Source organism: Oncorhynchus gorbuscha, linkage group LG03 (genome assembly GCF_021184085.1).
Source record: "Oncorhynchus gorbuscha isolate QuinsamMale2020 ecotype Even-year linkage group LG03, OgorEven_v1.0, whole genome shotgun sequence".
Taxonomy (NCBI): Eukaryota; Metazoa; Chordata; class Actinopteri; order Salmoniformes; family Salmonidae; genus Oncorhynchus; species Oncorhynchus gorbuscha.
The window spans coordinates 69,951,901-69,977,835 of NC_060175.1; the positions used below are offsets into that span (position 1 = coordinate 69,951,901).

Genomic DNA, 25,935 nt, shown 5'->3' on the forward strand with positions numbered 1-25,935 from the left:
CTTCGTCAGCGGGGAAGACTGTTATTCTTACGGTTGTCGATAGGTTCTCTAAGGCGGCTCATTTTATTCCCCTCGCTAAGCTCCCTTCTGCTAAGGAAACGGCACAAATCATCATCGAGAATGTTTTCAGAATTCATGGCCTTCCGTCAGACGTCGTTTCGGACAGGGGTCTGCAATTCACGTCTCAATTTTGGAGGGAGTTTTGCCGTTTGAGTGGGGCTTCCGTCAGTCTCTCTTCCGGCTTTCACCCCCAGTCTAACGGTCAAGCAGAACGGGCCAATTAGACTATTGGTCGCATCTTACGCAGTCTTTCTTTTCGTAACCCTGCATCTTGGTCAGAACAGCTCCCCTGGGCAGAATACGCCCACAACTCGCTTCCTTCGTCTGCGACCGGGCTATCTCCTTTTCAGAGTAGCCTCGGGTACCAGCCTCCGCTGTTCTCGTCTCAGCTCGCCGAGTCCAGCGTCCCCTCCGCTCAGGCTTTTGTCCAACGTTGTGAGCGCACCTGGAAGAGGGTCAGGTCTGCACTTTGCCGTTATAGGGCGCAGACTGTGAGAACCGCTAATAAGCGTAGAACTAAGAGTCCTAGATATTGTCGCGGTCAGAGAGTATGGCTCTCCACTCAAAACCTTCTCCTTAAGACAGCTTCTCGCAAGTTGACCCCGCGGTTCATTGGTCCGTTCCGTATTTCTCAGATCATTAATGCTGTCGCAGTGCGACTTCTTCTCCCGCGATATCTTCGTCGCGTCCACCCGGTCTTCCATGTCTCCTGTGTTAAGCCCGTTCTTCGCGCCCCCGTTCGTCTTCACCCCCCCCCATCCTTGTCGAGGGCGCACCTATCTACAGGGTCCGTAAGATTTTGGACATGCGTCCTCGGGGCCGTGGTCATCAGTACCTAGTGGATTGGGAGGGGTACGGTCCTGAGGAAAGGAGTTGGGTTCCCTCTCGGGACGTGCTGGACCGTTCGCTGATCGATGATTTCCTCTGTTGCCGCCAGGTTTCCTCCTCGAGTGCGCCAGGAGGCGCTCAGTGAGTGGGGGGGGGGTACTGTCATGTATTGTCATATTATGTATTGTTCCTGTTCTTTCTCTTCACTCCGTCTCCCTCTGCTGGTCGTATTAGGTTACCTTCTCTTCCTCTCCTTCCCCCAGCTGTTCCTCATCTTCTCTAACTACCTCGTTCACCCTTTTCCCACCTGTTCCCTTTTTCCCTCTGATTAAGTCTCTATTTCTCTCTCTGTTCCTGCTTCTGTCTTTGTCAGATTCTTGTTTGAGTTTCTCATGCCAGAACCAAACTATCGTCTCGTTTGCTTCACCCTTGTCCCATCCTGTCAGAATCTGCCTGTTCATCTGATGCTACGTGTGATCAGGTACCTCTGTCCTCTACGACCCGCGCCTACCCAGAGAGACCAGCAGTCTGTCGCCGCTAACCCAGCTATTCTCCTCTGCTGCTAAGAAGGGGACTCTACCCAGCTATTCTCCTCTGCTGCTAAGAAGGGGACTCTTCTGTAAATATCAGAAGGACTTTATGATTCATTTGTCGCCCTCTCTGTGGGTTGTCTATTTTGCCATTATATACATCTGAAGAGGATCTATGTCTTCCCTGTGTTTTGACATTAAAGGACTCTGTATTTGTTAAACCGCTTTTGGGTCCTCACTCACGTGCATAACAATACCCTCCTTCTCCCTTAAACCCGTAAGGTACAGACAATTCATTCGTTTTAACTACATTTTCAGTCCTAGTTTAACTAAAAACCCATACATTTCATACCACAACTTAATAGTATTAAAATAAATGGTTGTAATTTAAATGTATACATAATTAATCATTTCAACTATAATTTCCTCCAACAGTAGCCTCTGAGAATAACATTGACATATACACTGACACAGTGGTGGAGTTCATCAGGAAGTGTATAGGGGATGTTTTTCCCACTGTGACTATTAAAACCTAATCAAACCAGAAACCGTGGATAGATGGCAGCATTTGTGCAAAACTGAAAGTGTGAACCACTGCATTTAACCATGGCAAGCTGACTGGGAATATTGCAGAATACAAACAGTGTAGTTATTCCCTCCATAAGGAAATCAAACAGGCAAAACCTCAGTACAGAGACAAAGTGGAGTCGCAATTCAACAGCTCAGACACGAGACATATGTGGCAGGGTCTACAGACAATCACGGACTACAAAGAGAAAACCAGCCACGTCGCGGACATCAACGTCTTTTTTCCCGGACAAGCTAAACACTTTCTTTGCCCGCTTTGAGGATAACACAGTGCCACCGACACGGCACGCTACCAAGGACTGTGGGCTCTCCTCCGTGGCCGATGTGAGTAAGACATATAAATGTGTTAACCCTCACAAGTCTGCCAGCCCAGATGGCATCCCTCGCCACGTCCTCAGAGCAAGCGCAAACCAGCTGGCTGGAGTGTTTACGGACATATTCAATCTCTCCCTATCCCAGTCTGCTGTCCCCACTTGCTTCAAATTGTCCACCATTGTTCCTGTACCCAAGAAAGCAAAGGTAATTCAACTAAATGACTATCTCCCCGTAGCACTCACTTCTGTCATCATGAAGTGCTTTGAGAGGCTAGTTAAGGATCATATCACCTCTACCTTACCTGACACCCTAGACCCACTTCAATTTGCTTACCGTCCAAATAGATCCACAGATCGCCATCACACTGCATACTGCCCTATCCCATCTGGATAAGAGGAATCCCTATGTAAGAATGCTGTTCATTGACTATAGCTCAGCATTCAACACCATAGTACCCTCCAAGCTCATCTTAAGTTCATGCCCATTGGTCTGACCAATGGGCATGAACTTAAGATGAGCTTGGAGGGTACTATGGTGTTGAATGCCCCACTCTGTGCAACTGGGTCCTGGACTTCCTGGCGAAAACATAAAAATGTCTTACAGATTTCTAGAGTTATCTTAGAATAATTTAGACTATTTTGAGGAAGTATACTGACTACAGCGTATAAAGAGGGACATACAGTACTATTTTCAAACAAAGGTCAAGAGCATGTGAGGTACAGACATTCACTTCGCCTAGCCCAACTTCGACTAGGAGCAAACCAAACCTAGTATGCAGAGAACCATGTTAAAACTATTTGGACATAGCTATAGAGAATGATAGAGGCCTCTCGTGGCCAAAAGGCTGTAGTAGTATGGGCGGCGCCATTGAGGGCTTCCACCCATAGGCTGTAAAAAAAAATATGGAGGAAGCCATCGATGACGTCACCCCATTGTTTCCTATGAGAATGCTCAGTGGTGCATTTGATGATCAGGAAGTGTCATCTTGCTACTTGGAGGAAACATTTTGGAAACATTGCATGAACAGTTTGATCTACTCTAGGAAGTGACTTTGCAGGCTGGCTCAGTGCATCCCCCTCTCATGGAGTATCTCAAGATGAAGGCCCAACCAAGGTACTGTAGGCTAGCAACTAAATTATCCTTATAATTTATCGTCTGTGTGTGATTTGAAAGTAATCGGTTCAAGGACATACAGTACCAGTCAAAAGTTTGAACACACCTACTCATTAGAGGGTTTTTCTTGATTTTTACCAAATTTCTACATTGTAGAATAATAGTGAAGACATCAAAACTATGAAATTACACATATGGAATCATGTAGTAACAAGTGTTAAACTAATCAAAATATATTTATATTTGAGATTCTTCAAAGTAGCCACCCTTTGATGACAGCTTTGCACACTCTTGGCATTCTGTCAATTGTAATGAATTTCCCCCTCTTCTTCCGAAGAGGATAGGCGAGAAGGATCGGAGGACCAATATGCAGCGTGGTAAGTGTCCATGGTTCTTTTTAATACGTTAAGGCACACATGAACAACTGACTACAAAAACAAGAAATGTGAAAACTCAAAACAGTCCTATCTGGTGCAATCACAGCGACAGGAACAATCACCCACAAACACACAGTGAAACCCAGGCTACCTAAGTATGATTCTCAATCAGAGACAACTAATGACACCCGCCTCTGATTGAGAACCATACTAGGCCGAAACATAGAAATTCCCAAAACCTAGAAAAACAAACATAGACTGCCCACCCAACTCACGCCCTGACCATACTAACTAAATACAAAACACAGGAAATAAAGGTCAGAACGTGACAGTCAACATGCACCACTTGGGCTCCCGAGTGGCGCAGCGATCTAAAAAGGCCCTGCATCTCAGTGCTTGAGGCATCACTACAGACATACTGGTTTGATTCCAGGCTGTATCACAACCAGTCGTGATTGGGACTCCCATAGTACGGTGCAGAATTGTCCCAGCATCGGGTCTGGTTTGGCCAGTATAGGCCGTCATTGTAAATAAGAATTTGTTCATAACTGGCTTGCCTAGTTAAATAAAGGTTAAATCATTATATATATATATATATATATATGTTTAAATTAGATAGTCACCTGGAATGCCTTTCAATTAACAAGTGTGCCTTGTTAAAAGTTAATTTGTGGAATTTATTTTCTTCTTAATGCGTTTGAGCCAGTCAATTGTGTTTCTTCAAGTGCAGTCACAAAAACCATCAAGCGCTATGATGAAACTGGCTCATACGAGAACCCCAACAAGGAAGGAAGACTCAGAGTTACCTCTGCTGCAGAAGATAAGTTCATTAGAGTTAAATGCACGTCTGTTTGCAGCCCAAATAAATGCTTCACAGAGTTCAAGTAACAGACACATCTCAACATCAACTGTTCAGGGGAGACTGCGTGAATCAGGCCTTTATGGTCTAATTGCTGCAAAGAAACAACTACTAAAGGACACCAATAATAAGAAGAGACTTGCTTGGGCAAAGAAACATGAGCAATGGACATCAGACCGTTGGAAATCTGTCCTTTGGTCTGATGAGTCCAAATTTGAGATTTTTGGTTCCAACCACTGTGTCTTTGTGAGACGCAGAGTAGGTGAATGGATGATCTCCGCATGTGTGGTTTCCACTGTGAAGCATGGAGGAGGAGCTTTGCTGCTGATACTGTCAGTGATTTATTTAGAATTCCCATCTGGTTTGCGCTTAGTGGGACTATCATTTGTTTTTCAACAGGACAATGACCCAACACACCTCCAGGCTGTGTAAGGGCTATTTGACCAAGAAGGAGAGTGATGGAGTGCTTAATCAGATGACTTGACCTCCACAATCACACGAGCTCAACCCAATTGAGATGGTTTGGGATGGGTTGGACTGCAGTGTGAAGGAAAAGCAGCCAACAACTGCTCAGTATATGTGGGAACTCCTTCAAGACTGTTGGAAAAACATTCCATGTGAAGCTGGTTGAGAGAATGCCAAGATTGTGCAAAGCTGTCATCAAGGCAAAGGGTGGCTACTTTGAATAATCTCAAATATAACATTTGATTTGTTTAACACTTTTTTTTGGTTAATACATGATTCCATATGTTTTATTTCATTGTTCTGATGTCTTCACTATTATTCTACAACGTAAAAAATAGTAAAAATAAAGAAAAACCCTAGAATGAGTAGGTGAGTCCAAACATTTGGCTGGTACTATACATCTTGTGAAATAGAAGCAATTATTGGTACCATGCTTGTGTTCAAAAATAGGGATCCGCCTGATGAACATCACTTCAAATGGCTACCCGGACTATTTACATTGACCCCCTTTATTATTTATTATGATTTTTGCACTGACTCTCTGCACACTCACTCACTAGACTCTAGTCACACACTTATACATACTACACCGACACACACACACCGACACACACATACCGACACACAGACACATAGACACACACACACACACACACACACACACACACACACACACACACACACACACACACACACACACACACACACACACACACACACACACACACACACACACACACACACACACACACACACACACACACACACACACACAAAACACATACATATTGACTACACACACACACTAACACATAGACAGACTTTCATACTTGTTACATACGCTGCTGCTACTCTGTTTATTATCTATCCTGATTGTCTAGTCACTTTTTGTACATACTGTAGCATTTATTGTTCTTGCTTTTTAACTCTGCATTGTTGGAAATGGGCTCGTAAGTAAGCATTTCGTGGTAAAGTCTACACCTGTTGTATTTGGCACATGTGACCAATACAATTTGATTTGATTTGATGCTATCACAGACGCTACAATGGCACAGATACAAAGAGGAGTCCTCTATCTATCTCTATGGAAGTAGTCCATATATGCCTTTGTAACGTTGTTGTCCACATTGCCACAATGTTTCTTGTGTCTAATTAGCTAAATAACACATACATCCACCGGCATTTTTTTTAACCGTATGAACTGTTAAATAATAAGGGATGTAATAATCATATGTTCATCCTTTTTATTTGTCTTTTTCGCTTCCTATTCAGGCATTCTTTTGGCCGACTGTTTGCTAGTGTGAAAGAAGGACCTCTGTCAGATGTTTATTTTCATGTCCCATCGTTAAATCTTTGCGTCTCACGACTCAAGTTGAGATATTTAATCATAGTAATTTATTGACGGCTAGTTAGAAATATATGTTGGCTTAAATACTCTTGGGTTCATAGAAATTTCGATTAGGTTGTGTTCTTTGCTCTACATTATTAAGTGACTGTAGAAACACACATCACTAAATTCAAAGACGAATATATAACGTTATATATATAAATATCTATATATGAATACTGATAGCATTTAGGGTGGCGTCATCCTTACTAGCCAGAGGTGTTTGATAGGTTTGGGAATAACCAAGGATGGCAGACGAAGCCCTTTTTCAGTTTTTACACAATGAGGTGATACAGTATATATACAAATCATCTGAACATGGGGAAATGGTGAGGCCATATTTTTTTAATGGTGTTGGAACATATGGAATGTGTGTGCATAATAACTAATTATGTTGTTTTATCCTCAAATCCTTTAGGAAAATGGGAGATGTATTACCAAACTGGAAAATATGGGATTCCGGGTGGGTCAGGGACTAATAGAAAGGTTTGTTGAAGCACTATGTTTGTTTTGTTTATTTATTGATACTAATATGATAATTAATGTTGTTGTTTACCACTGTGACCACCTCCAATTATTATAATAATCACTGACATAACCAAACACAAATTATTTCCAAGGGTGATATTTTTCAACCTGATCTGTCAATGGAAATGGAACAATCAGCCTCTACCCTTTTTGGGCCCCAAGTTAGATTTGATTGGGGTCCCCTCCCCACCTCACGAAAAAAAAATGTGTGATTGCCACCCCCGATAGCGGAAATACATTTACATTTTAAGGTGAATTTCTTGCAATTCTACATATTTTGCCGAAAAGTGCAGAGAAATGTTAGCAATTGTATAACACATTTCATGCAATTCTACTCATTTTACCATAGGGCAGAGAAAAACCTTTGCAGTTTTACAGCCAATTTCCTGCAATTCTACCCATTTAGCCATGGGGTGGATGCATAGTTTTTCAGTTTAAGCTAATTTCCTGCACTACTACACGTGTTTCCATGACTTATACCATGTCAATGATATCTGAGTGAGAGTGATTAACAAAAATCAGTGGGGATCCCCTGAAGGTCAGGGCTCCTGGGCACGTACCCTGTGTGAGCGGTTGTTATTTGGTCATGATTGCTACAAGTTTAGATAGCTGGCTAGAGTAATTTTCTAATAAAAAATGTCATGACAGGCCTTATGGAAACAGAAAAGTTTTCGGTAAACTTTCCAAATGTCAACCAAATAAAATATGCTAGACAAGGAGGAATCTTTTTTTGTAAAGTGTTTATGGAAACACTTATGTGCAAATATTAATATAATAACGATCATATCGAAGTAAACTTGGAGTCACGTGATGACATGTTGTGTGGTCCTCCCACTATGACTCTTCATGCAGTTTATTAGGCTAGAGATTAAATAAGTTATGGGTGGTGGAAGTGCAAGGTGATGAGCTTAATGCTGCTTTCCAATAAATATTGAGGGTATTTTTCTGGTTACATGATAATCGATGCTTTGCTGCCATTTGAAAACTGAAAATAATCTTGCCCTTTTGTCTATAATAATCTCATCATGTTTTTTACCTTTATTTAACCAGGCAAGTCAGTTAAGAACAAATTCTTATTTTCAATGACGGCCTAGGAACAGTGGGTTAACTGCCTGTTCAGGGGCAGAACGACAGATTTGCACCTTGTCGGCTCGGGGGTTTGAACTTGCAACCTTCCGGTTACTAGTCCAACGCTTTAACCACTAGGCTACCCTGCCGCCCCAATGTAAGCTATACAGTGGGGCAAAAAAGTATTTAGTCAGCCACCAATTGTGCAAGTTCTTCCACTTAAAAATATGAGAGAGGCCTGTAATTTTCATCATAGGTACACTTAACTATGAGAGAAAAAATCCTGAAAATCACATTGTAGGATTTTTAATGAATTTATTTGCAAATTATGGTGGAAAATAAGTATTTGGTCAATAACAAAAGTTTATCTCAATACTTTGTTATATACCCTTTGTTGGCAATGACAGAGGTCAAACGTTTTCTGTAAGTCTTCACAAGGTTTTCACACACTGTTGCTGGTATTTTGTCCCATTCCGCTACCTGCACGCTGTTGGCTAGAGAGCACGTGCCAGTACCAAAGTGGGCACACGCTATAAAACACACATTGTTTTGTGATAAAACCACCAGTAAGTCGCTCTGGATAAGAGCGTCTGCTAAATGACTTAAATGTAAATGTAAATGTAAAGTTAAAAATGTGATTGAAAACAATTGAACTTGAATTTGTATTCTGTACATGGAAATTTAACTGCACAGCCTTTTATCTGCAACAAGTCAATTCGATGGGAACACATCTCTGGTGGGAAAATGCACGTATTGTTTTTATGCAGATTTTAGAATATTTGCATGAAAATATGTATCCAATTGGATGGAAACCTCGCTAGTGACTGACGTAACAAGAGAAAAATGTCTGATGCACAGCCACATTTTGAACTTGCACCTTGTGTATTCTAACTCTCAACAGTAAGTTGAGACCCTGACTGAGTAAAAATAAATACAATTTGAAAGTTGCAGATTTGAGTCAAGTTTTAAGCAGTTCTACACATTTTGCCATTGGCCGGAGAGACATTTCAGTTTTAAGGCTAATTTCCTGCAATTATACACATTTTGCCATGACTCATGCCATGTTAATGATATCTGAGTGAGCGTAACTAACCAAATCAATAGGGGCCCCCTGGAGGTCAGGACCCCTGGGCACGTGCCCTGCATGACCGGTTGGTATTCGATTATGATTACTTCAAGTTTAGATAGCTGGGTTGGGTGCCCCCCTAGCGGCCTGGGCCCCTAAGTACCTGTTTCTGTCTGGAGTCGGCCCTGGGAACAACCTCATGGTGAACATACTCTTTTTCTTTAGGTTCACCAAAGACACAGCACGGTTTAAAGATGAGCTTGATGTCATGAAATTCATCTGCAAAGACTTCTGGACCTGTGTCTTCAAAAAGCAAATTGACAACCTAAGAACAAACCACCAAGTAAGATTCAATTGCACTTCAATCACCACCTCTCATGGAAATATTATGCGGTCAAATACTTTCACTGAATATATTGTAATTTTCATGTAGTGTTGATTTCTGTGGATTATTTTTCAGGGTATTTATGTCCTGCAGGATAACAAGTTCCGGTTACTCACTCAGCTCTCTGCCGGTAAACAGTATTTGGAGCATGCCCCAAAGGTGAGGAAGCATAATGGGGGAAAACTCACTTGTCAAGCACTATTTATACCTGGACAACTTTCACCACATGAATGGTTCCCCCTGCCCCTGTCATTGCAGTATTTGGCGTTCACATGTGGCCTGGTTAGAGGAGGGCTTTCCAACCTGGGAGTGAAGAGTATTGTCACAGCAGAGGTGTCCGTTATGCCTGCCTGTAAGGAAGACTTTTCTCTTTGGTAGAGCTTGTGAATTGAGAAACCTATTAAACATATAACCACACATTCCTCCATAAACAAGATATCCAGGGTTGTAAATAGTTTAATGAAAGTTAGACTTATTACAGGTATCCAGAGCTATAATGATTTTCAACATAACCATGCCCCAACCATTACTCAACACAGTCTAATTACAACCAACCAAAAACATCAGCCAGCCCAGACTGATACAGTATGTTGTGTGTGATCTTGGTATGAGAAGAGCAAAATGATCTTGGGATAGACAGTACTTTTATCCTTTTGACATATTGTTTATTTCTTCACAGGTAAATTTCAGGTCATGATCCAGAAAATGTAGCACCCTCCGAAGGAAGGCGTATTCACTCCAACGCCACCCATCCCAGTTGTATTGACTTTCTTTATTGAACAAAAGCTTGAAATGTCCTGCATGCAGACATCAGTGTTGTGCCTACATATCATTATGTTTTTATCAAATGTATTTGTACTATTGTTACTTATTATTGTTGATTACGATTAATGAATGCATTATTGTAACATGCACATGAATCATGTTTTTTCTTTACATCTGAAAAATATTATTTGCACTGAGTGTTGATTAAAGACCCAAGTCTATTTCAACCATTGTATCCATATCATTTGTTGACGTTAGACCATAGCATAGGCCTAAATAAGTAGGCCTAACATGCTAAATGTTTTTACTTTATTTAACAATTGATAAAGATTAGGCCTACAGAGCATGATGCTGTGCAAATGCACATTTATTATTTGCAGTTGATTGCCCATTGAGTTGAGGTTGATAAATTAATGATGAAAATGATGCTCTTCAAAGAACATGGTCAAAGATGTCCCCTTTCATCTGTTGTTGTTGAACCCCCTCCCCCTTGACAATGGAAGTGTTAGTTTTGCATGGTCCGTTGTCCCAGTTGAGTGGAGTTTTATTTTGAGGTCCAGTGGAATGGTTTAAAATGTGTAAACCCCGCTTAAATCCCGGGCCACCCAAAACGAACTCGTGCACTGTTGTAGGTTTTTGCTGATAGCTGTTTTTTGGGGGAATTTAAAATTATAATTACTTATGTGGGTTTCTTATCTAGATACATTAGTTGACTCTGGGTAAGAGTGTCTGCTAAATTAGTCAAATGTAGCTAAATGAAAATGTAAGAATGTGGGCATTCAGGATTGTTACAGAAAGTCCTCACGTGGCAGGAAATATAATTTGAGTATGCCGTAATCCAGGCACGTTGAGCCAATGGAAAACCAATTGCTATGGAAGAGGCTGTTGATTGGCTGGTTCAAATGGGGAGGAAATTTAAACGGTAACGCCAAACCTTATTTTGTTATTTCAGCACTGAAGCTAACTGACGGCTCAAGGGATTGCCACTACGGCTTGGTTTTGTTTGTAAGATACGCGTTTAAAAGGTATGTTATAATGTAGTGTGTTTTTATGAACATGTTAACTATTTTTTTTTAAATCTCATATCTCAGATCATTTGGATCCACAGTACAGCATCTAGCTACTATCCCGACGTTAGCTACTGTAGCTAGCTTCAATACACTAACGATACCATTTCTGGTATTTTGTTTTTATATGGCTCTCTTGTGATTGTTATGTTAACGTACTGTGTGTATATATATATATATATCTATATCTCGTCGCTAAGCAGTTAAATGTGTTCATGGGGGGAAAAGCGTAACGTTTTTCTCTAATTTAGCCACTGCTACGTTTTCAAAAGTAACTCCCATCTTAACAATTGGCCTCATGTCATGCATCAACATCTACTTGTTAGGAGAGCAGCTACCGACAGCTGCTGAAATGGACGGTGATATGGCGCAGAGTGAATCGGCAAGTCACTACGAATTTGATGCACCGTCACATGTAATTGATTTCAAAGCATTGGATACGGAGGACAACGCAGACATTTGGTTTGGTGAGTTATGTTCGCAAGCTTGTGCACAATATTATAAAATATTTTGGAGGTAAATCCGATTTTAGAAGTTATGGGATTGTTAGTAAGGCAACGGTTATACAATTCCCATGGACTGTGTAAGGATAGATCTTCCCAAGATTAATGTATTTTTAAATATTGGAGCACGCTGACATATGGGTGATCTTGGTGTTAAATGCTTCATCACCTATTGTAACTTGCAAAGTGGTTGAATTTACACTTTATTCTTGAATCGTGTGCAGACCAGTGTGCTGGCCAGGATGGTGGAATGTTTGGCCACCTTGCCACCCCAAACAGAAACAATATGCCATTTGGAATGACCCCTAAAACACACTTGCCCAGGGTGATTGTATCTCCCAGGGTGAAGGACAACTCTAACTCAGGTTGGTACTTTAGACAGTTTTATGATTATCCAGGGTGTTTTCACACTTACATTCACAAGTTGGACTGACCTGTGTAATGTGATATATATTCTTGTTTCCACAGTAGAGGCCCCAAGTACTTCCTCGGGACCCACCACAGCAGATTCCCAGAGCATGTCCTCAGCTACCCTCCCCAACATTGTCACCTCCTGGGGAAATAAGCCAGCTCTGGTAGCTGCCCTGCCAAAAAGGAAGGGACCCCCTGCCCAACCGCATAGGTATGTTGCTTCTAGAACACTCAGCTTGGCTGACATCTCGTTTTGAGGCTCTACATTGGTCAAATTGAGTTACTAAGGAATGTGAAACCCAATTGCAGCCATCCTGCTGCATTCATGGGTGTTTGGAATATTTATTTTATTAGTCCATGTCAAGTGGAAAGGAAAGATGGCGAAAGGTTGTAACTTTAACATTATGTTTCTTTTATAACTGCATCAACCTGTTTAGCTGCAGACCAGTATTAGACCAAGCAAATGGATGCTTTTAAGTGGCAATATAACACTTGTTTCTCCACTGAAGGGTGTCAAAGCGCAAAGAGGCAGCCTGCAATGAGGAAGGACGGCACACCGCCCTTCAAGTGCCACCACCTGTCAAGAAGCAGAGAAGGTCAGGGAACTTATACATTTTCACTATCCTCCCCTCTGCCACAGTGTGCCTGGAATGATTAAATCCTGTAACAGAAAACACACAAAAACCCAACAACATTTCGTCAACGCATCGGCGTTAAACAAAACAACTGAAGTATCTTGTCTTCCCCCCTCCCACCATGGCTTGTTTAGCATGGTCCAAACTGTAGACTATTGGGTTTGAAGTATGAGATTAATATTGGATGTTGGTGAATGTATTCCTTTTTCACATGCAGCGCTCTCCACCTCTGCTTTGTCAACAAAACAATAATGCCTGGGCAGTGGTGCTGTTTCCCCCTACTGCAGATTCCATCTTTAATAATGAACCTTCACCAATTGTCTTGTGGACAAAAGTAACCAGACTGTCCTGGTCTGTTCATTTGCCAGGAGCTCATCTCAGCCCCCCAGGCGCAGTCTCAGTGTCCGCACCTCCGTGCGACTCAACCCCAAAGCAGCCACGCAGGCCCGGCACGTTGCAGCAGCCCCCACCACCACACAGTATGTCATACTGCTATCACTCATGGATTTTAATTAAAGGAGGCATGCATGACCTGATGTTGGTGCTGACAAGACTGTCAATCCTTTAATCCATGGATATTTTAAGGAATTTGACTGGTTACATTTCCCATCACTCAGCATTATAACCCACGCAATAACTCTCCTTATTCAACTAATCAAGTATTGACACGGCTAGGACAAAAGCTTGCAAAACCCAGTGGTACTCTAGGACCAAGATTGTGGAACACTGCAATTGAAGGTTAATATCCCTAGATTGTGTTATAAAGTTTGTATGTCAACCCCAGGCATAAGAGCTCTGAGCAGCAGGAGATGGAGCGCATCAAGACTCTTCAGAAGGAAGTGGCTGACCAGCGGAAGAGGAACGAGGCCAGTTACAGGGCTGCAATGGCAGGCAGTGAGTAGCTTCAATTTCAGGAAGGAGTCATCTGTCTGCATTAAGGAGGATTTCATCTTGTCAATCATGTTGTCATTCAGGTCAGCCCCCTAAGAAGCTGGCTCTGGCCACCACCGTACCCAAGGAGTTCAACTTCAGCACAGACGGACGTGTCAAGGTCGGCACCTTGCCACCGCACAAGGAGATGGACTTCACCGCTCAGCTCCGCAAGCACCCATCCTCCCCTGTAAGTAGCTAGCTTTTTGGGGGGGCCACATCAGCTGCTATGGCAGTTTAAGGGATGGGTGCAACCCAAAGATATGATTTTCCCACTTCCCTACGTTGTCGCTTCACCCAGACATACTTGATTATTTTTTCCCCCCTTGACGTAATCTCCTGAATTATTTTCTTTGTCAGGCCAAGGCACCAAATGGTACCACTGTGCCCAAGCCCTTTAACCTGTCTACTGGCAGCAAGAGGAAGCTGGAGGAACCTGCCCCCTACGTGCCCATGGCACAGCAGATTGAGCAGTTTCAGAGACGGACTCCAACCCGCTACCACCTTCGCAGTCGACAGAGCCACGAGAGGGGTGTGTATTAGCTCTAATCCAGCTAGTCCTTTCTGTTATACATGACAGGCAATGGTGGCAGTCCCATGCTTTGGGGTGTGCTTTGTGCATGAAGTAAAAATGGCAGCAAACTACAATGATTCTCTCCTTCAGGCCCGTCGCCTGTGAAGAGTGAGCAGCTGAAGATCACCCACCCTCACACCCCTCTGCTGATGACCCGGCAGAGGCGTCGACCCACGGCAGTCAAGAGCAGCGCTGAGCTTGAGGCTGAGGAACTTCAGAAACTCCAACAGTGAGTCCACACTTACGGCTTCTTCACTCTGTTCTTCTACTGGCATGTGGTGTGGCCTATAAATCGTAGTTATTAGACTTGGTGGGTTACTTCTACCAGTGTGTACTCTACGTTACTAGAATGAAGCTGACACGTTTACTGGTGCTCCAGCCCATTCATGGTCCAACGACCTTGAACCCTCTTCAAGAAGATAAAAATGCTTTGTATTGAACATATATGATTTGTTTCAATTTGAATAAGGAATTGTCTTCACTTATTCTATTTTCAACCTTCATTATCCACCCATGTCCTGTGGTATCTTCCAGGTTTAAGTTCAAGGCCCTGGAGCTGAACAGGAAGATCCTAGAGGGGGCGCTGAATCCCAAGAAGCCCTCGGTGAAGGAGTCCACGCGGCCGGAGGGCTTCCATTTGCACATGGACAAGAGGCTGGCGGATCGAAATGCCAGTAAGAAGCCGGAGGAGCCAGAGGAGCAGCACACCTTCCACTCCCGCCCGCTGCCGGTTAGGATCCTAGAGGAGGTGGTGGTGAGTGCTACACGGCCAACTCTAGTTTTTACTCGCTTGTCATGGATTGGTAGTACATGTAGCCTAGATGCGAGTCTGTTTGCAGTCTGCTCCTTATGGTATTGCCATGCCAAACAATGAACAGAAAATGTAGTATTTTGCATGCAAAACATTCTAGCTCTGGTATAATATCATGATGGTATATATGATGTGATGGTGCCCTTGCTAATGGGATACTCACACCTGTTGGTTTACAGGGTGTCCCGGAGAAGAAGGTGCCATGTCCCACTGTTCCAGAGTCCCCTGCATGGGCCCTGAAGAAGAGGGTGCGCATAGACAGAAAGGTGGAGGAGGTAAAACCCCCGGCCCCGCTCAAGGCCCACGCGGCGCCCCACTTTGGCCTGCCCTTCCAGCCTAAGCTCCAGGACAAGACCCATATGGACGTGTGCCCCTTCTCCTTTGAAGAGCGGGAGTGTGAGAAAAGGCTGCTGAAAGAGAAGAGGCTGGAGGAGCTTAGGCATGAAGAGGTACTGCCTTAAAGTGTTCAGTTTTCTCCTCGGGTTGCTTTTGCCTTAAATTCTATTTAATATGGGGAGACCTGATGAGTAGTCCCACTAGAGGGGTTACAGGAGCAGTTCCCTGTTGTGCCCTTTGTCATTAGATGGTGACGAGCAACATTATTTTGAGATGATGAATTAAAGCCTTTTTGCTGCACGTTGTTTTGCTAGAAAATGTTATCGTAACCAGTTTGGTCAATAAAAAATTCTGAACCTCAGGTGCCAAAGTTCAAGGCCCAGCCGCTGCCGGACTTCCATGAAGTGGTCCTGCCAGAGAAGAAGGTGGCTGAGCCCACCAAGCCTGAGCCCTTCAAGCTGCTCATTGATGAGCGGGGAGCTGTCAAGCACGACCGCTGGGAGCAGATGGTAAGGCCCAAGGGGTGGGGTCCCTGGACAACTCCAGAGTTGTACTGACTGGCTTTATTGAATTCCTGCTCGGCTGTCAAACTGAAGATGTGGCTAAGTTCATGCGGTTGCGTTCATACTCTGACCCTATAAGTAGAATAACGAGCTCCGTATTTCTGACTGGCACCAAAGTACTGCGTGTCAGACACAATCAGTTTTTAAAACTTTTAAATATATATTTTTTATGTGCATCGACTATTTGCAAAATCCTATTTCCTGCCTAGAGCTGTTGCAGTGACCCTATTACTGCCACACCAGCAGTCATGAGTCATGACCACAGTAAAATTCTGATCTCCTGTTATGCACTCTGGGCATGCATTAGTTGTACGAAACTGGCTATCAGGTCCTAATGGCCTGGTACTTGGGGCTCTATTGTCCCTCAACACTCTGACGTCAATGCAAATAAAATTGCATCAAACACTTATGAAAGCACTATGTGCTTTTAAAACTCCCCTCACTGTGATCCGTTTGAAGAAAGATGTTGAAACTGAGTGGAAGACATGGTCGTTTCAAAGAATCTGAATTAACATTATTGTTCCGTTATACAATACACAGCCTACTGCACATGGCAATAAAACGTAAAAATAAACTGATTTAAAGATATCTTTGGTACGTAATTGGTGAAGCCTAAATTAAACAAATTTAGCTTGCAATTATAGTGAAATTTGAGTAGTCTAGTAATTCATTAATATTCTGACGCTTTACCTTAAGCTACAGAATATTCCACCTCTGAGTTTACATTTCCTTCATTCCTTTCTCCGTGCATAGAGGGGTTGTCAACAGTTGTGATAAAATAAACGTACCCTCTTTTTCACCCCAATTTCGTGGTATCCAATTGTTAGTAGCTACAATCTTGTCTCATCGTTACAACTCCCGTACAGGCTCGGGAGAGACTAAGGTTGAAAGTCATGCGTCCTCCAATACACAACCCAACCAAACCGCACTGCTTCTTAACACAGCGCACATCCAACCCAGAAGCCAGCTGCACCAATGTACCTGGCAACCTTGGTTAGTGTGCACTGTGCCCGGCCCGCCACAGGAGTCGCTGGTGCATGATGAGACAAGGATATCCCTACCGGCCAAACCCTCGCTAGCCCGGACGATGCTAGGCCAATTGTGCATTGCCCCTCTGAGCCTGGGCGCGAACCCAGAGTCTCTGGTGCCACTGCGCCACCCGGGAGGCCCCGGTTGTCAACCGTTTAATCAAATGTTTCCTCGTGAGAACATGTTACTATCAATGTTCCCGAACAGATTTCATTTGGTTTCCCAAATTTAAGCACTGGGTTGCTGCAGGAACAGGGTTGGAGAGTCCATGGCCTACAGTTAGCTGAATATCACCTGTTGTGCAGTGACATTACCAGACTTGCGTGAAAAACACACTGGTGGGAAAGTGGCCTCCATTTTCTATTCCAGTGCATAAGGTTGACCATGTCTTGACCATTTGATAATGAGCCATTCTAAATCGAAACAAATTTGACATAATGGTAAATACTAGGTTAAATTGAGAATAGTCTGATGGGTGAAAATAGGATCACTCAATGAGAACTGCATGTGCATCCTGAGGCAAGGAACGGAGTGCAGGCTTTTTTGACTTTCTCAACTCATCAATAGTCTATAGTCGCATCATGCAGCCCATATCTTTTTATCTAACGTTTGTATCATTCACAACTAAAGTTGCCAAACTCAATGTAGCATATAGGACCTGTTTCAAATTCTCACTTTTACACTCAACATAGCTGCTTCATATGCGCACCCTCTCGCTCCGGAATGGGGGAAAAATATCCTTTTTATTTTATTCAGCCGAGTTCAATTATAATTCTTACTATAAAATATTGGCATGGGACATCTTGTCTGCTAAATGAATAAGTCTAAAGCATGGAGCATAGCCAACTTATATTCTTTTCTGAAATACATTTTCTTCATGTTTCTTTAGACCTGCCTAAAATAATGGATTTGTTGTGATGAATATTTACTGATGGTGAATAAGTCTTTCGCCCTAATTTCGTGATATCCAATTAAGAGCTTGTCTCATCGCTGCAGCTCCCCAACGGGCTCTGGAGACGCGTAGGTCGAGTCCTGCGTCCGCCAAACCGCCCTTCTAACACCTGCCCACTTAACCCGGAAGCCGCCTGCACCCATGTGTAGAAGTAAACCCTGTTTAGCTGACGACTGAAGTCAGCCTGCAGGCATCCGCCCGCAACAAGGAGTCACTAGAGCGTGATGAGGCAAGTAAAGCCACCACCCGGCCAAACCCTCCCCTAACCTGGACAACGCTGGGCCAAACTCTGGTCTGTAGTGACGCCTCAAGTGCTGCGATGCAGTGCCTTAGACTGCTGCGCCACTCGGGAGGAAACGTATTTATGTAGATGTGACAAATGCGCACACTAGTGGCTCGTGTGCGTGTGTGGAGGCCTGGAGATGCTAAACGTGTTTGTTAATTAACGGTCAATTACCGTCAGCCCGGAAGTCTTTTGCATGACGACAACTGTCTGACAGAATTTCATGACCTCCACAGCACTATTCCTGCCCAAACCCCTCTGTTTTGTTCTCTCCAGGTGAAGGAGGAACAGAAGCACCAGGCGGAGGCAGCCACCTTCAAAGCTCGACCAAATATGGTCACTCACAAAGAGCCGTTCATGCCCAAGAAAGAGAACCGCTCTGTCCTGGGTAAGTATGATCACACCAGCCTTCCTCACCTCTTTCTGCACTGGCCATAGACCACAACCGTAGTCCTGTTGGACCTCTTTAACTCAACTTCTCCTCCCACCTTTTATCTCGGATTCCCCCACTTTTGTCACCCTGAACAGTTCTCTTGGATCATTGCCTATCTTGAGACTCATCTCAAGCCTATTTCTTTCCCTCAACTACAAATTCCAGTCTTGTTTATCTTAGTCTCAACACTGTATCATGGTTGCCTACTCCTTTTACGTGGGCTTTGTTTGGGTAACGCTGAACTGGACTTCTGCACTCATAACCTTTTTGCCTTTCCTTTACCACCTGCCAATCTTTATTTAACACCTCACCACCCAAACCACTTCACCTCTTTTTTTTTTCTTGCCTTTCTTTAGAAGACATTAATAATTCCGTAGTTCCAGAGGGCTTCCAGCTGTCTACAGAGCGCCGCGCCAAGGAGCGGCTGGAGTTTGACCGGGCGGTGAGTGAGAAGGAGGCGCTGAGGGCTTGCATGGAGGAGGAACAGCGCAGGGAGCAGGAGGAGCGTGAGAAGGAGGACATGGCCAGGCTACGCCTGGAACAGGTAACTACACTGACCTTAGACCAGCCCCGCCCAGAAGTTGGTCATGTGCTTAAAATACTGTAGAGCTAAGTTGTAGCCTGGTAAGGGCTTGTTGTCCCTATACCACTTTTAAACCAGTCTCCCTCTACATGTGCTGGCTTTTGTTCCAGCACAAACACACCTGGGTAGGGTGGCCAACCTGAACTTGTCTAAAACTTTCCTTTTTGGTTTCAAAATGTTGTTTGCTCTAGCGCCGGCACCAACACACCTGGTACAACTGATTTATTGCTCATTGGGGCATTTGGTGTAGTTTTTAGTCGGGCATGTGGTTGTTTGTCGGAACAGAAGCCCTGGTTGTACCTTAGTGTAACGTGAGTGTCCTCGCTCTGTCCCTCAGGTCCACAAAGCCCAACCTGTCAGACGTTACAAACAGCTGGAGCTGAAGAAGAGCGATGTCACACTCACTGTGCCCCAATCTCCCAACTTTTCTGATCGCTTCCGCATGTAATGGATGAGAAGGGATTTCGTTGTGTATATTATATAAACACTTCATTTAGTTCTTCTGACTGCCTTTTTTATTTTATTGGTTTGAACCTTCGGCTTTAAATTTCTCTGGAAAAACCTGACTACTCATTCCCACGATGGCCTGTACATTACTTGCTTGTTCTGACTTGCTGTCGCTTTGCTTTCGATTATGTATAATAAAGTCATGTTCTTAATGTCTTAACCTTTTAAAACACCAGGCTTTAAATTCATAATCTCTCTTTGAAGTCTTACCTGTATTTAATTTCCTGACATGAATGTAGTCTTGACTGTCTCTGCAACATTTTGCAGCAGCCTTCTGCCCAATAAAAATGGACTACGACGTTCTGATACTTTTTGAATTCTTTATGAGCTTTTGCAGTTTCTCAACCTTTTTTCTACCAGGGACCAGTAGTCTGTAGTTTTCCCTCTGGGGGGGGGGGGCTTACAGCACTAGAACTGGGTATATGTACACTTCTGTGTGATTGACAGAAGTATGATTGACTTGGAGTTACATTGTGTTGTTTAAGTGTTCCCTTTATTTTTTTGAGTGGTGTACTTTGTATCCTTGTGTTTACATTATTTTGGCAGTAACCTGTGTATTTGAATTTCAAAATTAAACAAACTGGAAAGAGTATCTGAAACAGGAAGAGTATTATGGTGGAACAGTATCTGATAGTTTAGTGAGAGGCTACAACACCAATAGGTATGCTATTTAGGAGTCTGGAAAAGTCTTTACTAGAAGACTGGTCCAAACTGAGACAATTAGCCAAGACCCAGACATCTGGATCACTGTCTTCTGTGCACAAATACTGGATTGTTTTTGTGTGCACATGCTCTCCATCAGAAACTGCATCTATGTCCTGCTCTTGTCTGTCTGGCCTATCATGCATACCTTGGTTATCTGCTACTGTTTTGCAACCCTTGGCACACTTGACCCTTGCTTGCCTATTTCTGGACCATAAGGCTGTAGCTGGAAGAGATAACAGAGAACCAGCTCACTGCGGCTTTCTCCTCTCTGGATGAGCCCAACCCCACTGTGACTAACCAGTACTGGTCTTTCTGCTCATCGTGTACCTGATCTTACTTTATTCATCCTACTCTGTCTTCTACTATTTTCATTGATCTAAGAGGTAGGTAGAATTTGAAGAGTGCCAACCTTTGTATTTGAGGGAGCTGTAACCAACTCTGCTGACTTTTGTAGCATATGTAACTAGTACAAATTTGTAGCATTTGTAACGATCACTTCCATTTCCTGAGGATAACTGATAGCCTCAAATCTGTGACTCTTGCCTCTGCTTCTAGTCTAAAGGCTGGTTTTGCAGAGGCCTGTTGAGGGCCACTGTTCGTCCATAATGGGTTCAGGGCATTGTCCGCCAGCAGTCTCACTTCCTACAGACCTACCTGTCCTAGAGGCCAAAGTAGATCACTTGGATGAGCTCTCCAGAGGAATAAGCGCCTGCTCCATCTGCCCCACCTGCTGTCTGCACAGCGGCCAGCGAGAGGCGACAGAGACAACTTTTGGCCCGTTCCAGGCCGCTAGAGAACTTCAAATCAAAGTTTATTTGTCACGTGCGCCGAATACAACAGGTGTAGACCTTACAGTGAAATGCTTACTTACAGGCTCTAACCAATAGTGTGAAAAAAAAGGTTGTGTGTGTGTAGGTAAGTAAAGAAATAAAACAGTAAAAATACATTTGAAAATAACAGTAGTAAGGCTATATACAGACACCGGTTAGTCAGGCTTATTGAGGTACTATGTACATGTAGGTATGGTTAAAATGACTAGGCATATATGATGAACACAGAGTCGCAGTAGCATAAAAAGGGTTGGCGGGTGGTGGGACACAATGCAGATAGCCCAGTTAGCCAATGTGCGGGAGCACTGGTTGGTCGGGCCAATTGAGGTAGTATGTACATGAATGTATAGTTGGTGTCTATGCATATATGAGAAACAGAGAGTAGCAACAGTGTAAAAGAGGGGTTGGGGGGGCACACAATCCAAATAGTCTGGGTAACCATTTGGTTACCTGTTCAAGAGTCTTTTGGCTTGGGGGTAAAAACTGTTGAGAAACCTTCTTGTCCTAGACTTGGCACTCCGGTACCATTGCCCAGTCTATGACTGGGGTGGCTGGGGTCTTTGACAATTTTTAGGGTCTTCCTCTGTCACCACCTGGTGTTGAGGTCCTGGATGGCAGGCAGCTTTGCCCCAGTGCTGTACTTTGCCATACGCACTAATATATAATAATAATAATATATGCCATTTAGCAGACGCTTTTATCCAAAGCGACTTACAGTCATGTGTGCACTACCCTCTGAAGTGCCTTGCGGTCGGAGGCCGAGCAATTGCCATACCAGGCAGTGATGCAACCGGTCAGGATACTCTCTATGTTGCAACTGTAGAACTTTTGAGGATCTCAGGACCCATGCCAAGTCTTTTTAGTTTCCTGTTGGGGAATAGGCTTTGTCATGCCCTCTTCACGACTGTCTTGGTGTGTTTGGATCATTCTAGTTTGTTGTTGATGTGGACACCAAGGAACTTGAAGCTCTCAACCGGCTCCACTACAGCCCCGTCGATGAGAACAGGGGCGTGCTCGGTGCTCCTTTTCCTGTAGTCACAATCATCTCCTTAGTCTTGGCTACGTTGAGGGATAGGTTGTTATTCTGGCACCACCCGGCCAGGTCTCTGACCTCCTCCCTATAGCCTGTCTCGTCGTTGTCGGTGATCAGGCCTACCAACTTGGAGAGGATGAGTAAAATGCAGAGGACTTTAGGTAACAAGGGCCTGACTAAAGGTAACAAGTTCAATGACACATGGAAGTATTGTATCATTATTCACAGACTTAGTTTGACTGAGGTCACTACAGTTCAAAAAGGTTGTATTTCAATGTCTCAACCAACGCCATGTGATTAATCTGAATGAAACAGCATTTGAAAGATGAATAGCTGTGAAGTGGATATAAATTACAATGATTTTGCTCTCTCAATGTTGATGTTACAACAATGCTCATGCTATTGTGAAAATGAGAGGCTTGTAGGAAATGTGTCTAACTTCCATTGAAGACTATTCTGTTTTTTCTTGAAACTGAGGTCTGGAGCAAAGGGGCCCCCCACACCTGCCAGGGAAATTCCCAAGCCCCACCCATCGAGCCACTACCTAGGACAGCATCTCTGCCAGGCAGGACCTCACTTGTCACTGCTTAACTTGAGTCGGTTTCCTCATTGTGTGAATGGTTAAATGTACTTTTACCATGTTGATAAATGTCATACATACATATATATATATTTTTTTACATGTACATATTTGTATGTTGACATTTGCCTGTGAAAAAAGGTGAATAACGAGCTGCAGGCAATGAACCAGCTGATTCATCCCAACATCCTCCAGCTCTATGAGGTCTTTGAGGCCAAACACCAGCTGGTGTTAATTCTGGAATAGTAAGTTGGTACTCTTCCTTCATATTCCATTCTGATATTCCTTGTCATGAACTCCATTACACTGTAGTGCTTCCCAACATTCTACATATAATTTAACAGGGATCAATAAATTAACAATTCATTAATATACTTTACTGATCTCCTGAGGGGAGATTTGGTTTGCTGGCAGCATACACTAAAGTACAAAATACAGACATTCAGAGACATACAGTGGGGCAAAAAAGTATTTAGTCAGCCACCAATTGTGCAAGTTTACCCACTTAAAAAAATTAGAGAGGCCTGTAATGTTCATCATAGGTACAGTTCAACTATGACAGACAAAATGAGGGAAAAAAATCCAGAAAATCACATTGTAGGATTTTTAATGAATTTATTTGCAAATTATGGTGGAAAATAAGTATTTGGTCAATAACAAAAGTTTATCTCAATACTTTGTTATATACCCTTTGTTGGCAATGTCAGAGGTCAAACGTTTTCTGTAAGTCTTCACAAGGTTTTCACACACTGTTGCTGGTATTTTGGCCCATTCCTCAATGCAGATCTCCTCTAGAGCAGTAATGTTTTGGGGCTGTTGCTGGGCAACACAGACTTTCAACTCCCTCCAAAGATTTTCTATGGGGTTGAGATCTGTAGACTGGCTAGGCCACTCCAGAACCTTGAAATGCTTCTTACGAAGCCACTCCTTCGTTGCTCGGGCGGTGTGTTTGGGATCATTGTCATGCTGAAAGACCCAGCCACGTTTCATCTTCAATGCCCTTGCTGATGGTAGGCTTTGTTACTTTGGTCCCAGCTCTCTGCAGGTCATTCACTAGGTCCCCCAGTGCGGTTCTGGGATTTTGCTCACCATTCTTGTGATTATTTTGACCCCACGGGGTGAGATCTTGCGTGTAGCCCCAGATCGAGGGAGATTATCAGTGGTCTTGTATGTCTTCCATTTCCTAATAATTGCTCCCACAGTTGATTTCTTCAAACCAAGCTGCTTACATATTGCAGATTCAGTCTTCCCAGCCTGGTGCAGGTCTACAATTTGTTTGTTTCTGGTGTCCTTTGACAACTCTTTGGTCTTGGCCATAGTGGAGTTTGGAGTGTGACTGTTTGAGGTTGTGGACAGGTGTCTTTTATACCGATAACAAGTTCAAACAGGTAACATTAATACAGGTAACGAGTGGGGGACAGAGGAGCCTCTTAAAGAAGAAGTTACAGGTATGTGAGAGCCAGAAATCTTGCTTGTTTGTAGGTGACCAAATACTTATTTTCCAACATAATTTGCAAATAAATTCATAAAAATTCCTACAATGTGATTTTCTGGACCCCCCCCCCCCTCATTTTGTCTGTCATAGTTGAAATGGAACCTATGATGAAAATTACAGGCCTCATCTTTTTAAGTGGGAGAACTTGCACAATTGGTGGCTGACTAAATACTTTTTTGCCCCACTGTACATACAGTAGACAGAATCATCCCAAATATGGATACATGACGAAACAAAGTGCATTACATCCATCAAATAAAATAACACAATGGAAAGGAGCAGCGGAGTTGGTCAGCGTGCTGTCTGTGTGTGGCAGTGTTGAGGGTGGAGAGCTGTTTGAAAGGATCGTGGATGAGAGTGCACCGCTGACCGAGGTGGATGCCATGGTGTTTGCCAAGCGAATCTGTGAAAAGGTCAGCTACATGCATCAGTTGTACGTCCTCCACCTCGACCTGAAAGTGAGTATGGTGGTCTCGATATGCATCGTCTCAAACCAGATTTTAAGGCCCACCACCAACTGTCACAAATGACAAGACACATTTTAATCACCACTTGACTCACAATGTATCAAGGAGGCACTCATGCATGTGTCGGTGTCATGAAAAGTAATCAATGGTTCTTTTATCCACTACAATGTTTACAACCGGAGAATATCCTTTGTGTGAATCACACTGGCCATCAGGTGAAGATTATTGACTTTGGGCTGGTCAGAAGGTAATCCCTCCTTTCTCCACAGCTGTGTGTGTGTTGGGGGCTTTATTTTGAGTAGCTCTCTCAAAGGTAACCTTGAAAATAAATGTTCTTTCTTCCTGGGAATCAGATACAGGTCACGGGTAGGCTCTGAGTCAATTTTAGAACCCCTGAATTTCTGGTCCCAGAGGTGGTCAACTTTGACTTTGTGTCCTTCCCCACAGATGTGGACCTTAGGGGTCATCACTTATATGCTGCGAGTCTAATATACACTACATTAACAAAAGTATGTGATTATTACAGTTTAATTGTAATACTTCCACCCGTTTCCCTGTTTGGCCAGAGGACGAATAAGTGCTGCACAGTGTCTAAGATGCCCGTGGCGCAACAACATTACAGAGAAGGCCAAGGGCAGCAATATAGTACTGAAGTCCCAGGTCCTACTGAAGAAATACCTGGCGAAGAGACTATGGAAGATCATCAGTTCAACAGATTTCCTACACCACACATGTTACTCTGGTTCATTTTGTGGTTAGAAGATATATTGTTTACATTACAGTAGTTTTATCGTCTTTGCACTGCAACCAACTTCATGTAAATTGATTCTGGTCTACCAGTTGATGAGATGCAACAAAGATTCCTGCCTTGCTC

At 43.4% G+C, this 25,935-nt stretch overlaps 2 protein-coding genes across 2 annotated transcripts; both read left to right on the forward strand.

Moving 5' to 3' along the window:
• Positions 1-6,441: 6,441 nt before the first annotated feature.
• On the forward strand, positions 6,442-10,561 carry trappc6b (trafficking protein particle complex subunit 6B). Its single transcript, XM_046343496.1, has 6 exons — positions 6,442-6,851; positions 6,941-7,008; positions 9,410-9,527; positions 9,645-9,728; positions 9,828-9,921; positions 10,249-10,561. Exons 1-6 carry the CDS (start codon positions 6,771-6,773, stop codon positions 10,278-10,280), a joined length of 477 nt encoding a protein of 158 aa, XP_046199452.1. The 5' UTR covers positions 6,442-6,770; the 3' UTR covers positions 10,281-10,561.
• A 651-nt stretch (positions 10,562-11,212) lies between these two features.
• Positions 11,213-20,249, forward strand: tpx2 (TPX2 microtubule nucleation factor). Its single transcript, XM_046343494.1, has 16 exons — positions 11,213-11,359; positions 11,728-11,868; positions 12,129-12,269; positions 12,373-12,526; positions 12,825-12,911; positions 13,319-13,429; positions 13,735-13,844; positions 13,925-14,070; positions 14,241-14,412; positions 14,545-14,683; positions 14,989-15,208; positions 15,445-15,714; positions 15,964-16,110; positions 18,705-18,816; positions 19,218-19,405; positions 19,782-20,249. The coding sequence occupies exons 2-16, from the start codon at positions 11,754-11,756 to the stop codon at positions 19,890-19,892; spliced, it is 2,223 nt and encodes a 740-aa protein (XP_046199450.1). The 5' UTR covers positions 11,213-11,359; positions 11,728-11,753; the 3' UTR covers positions 19,893-20,249.
• Positions 20,250-25,935: the final 5,686 nt, after the last annotated feature.

Bases quoted from the DNA above. Each gene is read 5' to 3' on its own strand.
- trappc6b (XM_046343496.1), top strand. From the start codon at position 6,771: ATGGCAGACGAAGCCCTTTTTCAGTTTTTACACAATGAGGTGATACAG. The intron at 9,528-9,644 runs GTAAGATTCAAT...ATTATTTTTCAG, and splicing joins ACCTAAGAACAAACCACCAA to GGTATTTATGTCCTGCAGGA. The intron at 9,729-9,827 runs GTGAGGAAGCAT...CTGTCATTGCAG, and splicing joins ATTTGGAGCATGCCCCAAAG to TATTTGGCGTTCACATGTGG.
- tpx2 (XM_046343494.1), top strand. From the start codon at position 11,754: ATGGACGGTGATATGGCGCAGAGTGAATCGGCAAGTCACTACGAATTT. The intron at 15,209-15,444 runs GTGAGTGCTACA...GTTGGTTTACAG, and splicing joins GGATCCTAGAGGAGGTGGTG to GGTGTCCCGGAGAAGAAGGT. The intron at 18,817-19,217 runs GTAAGTATGATC...GCCTTTCTTTAG, and splicing joins AGAGAACCGCTCTGTCCTGG to AAGACATTAATAATTCCGTA.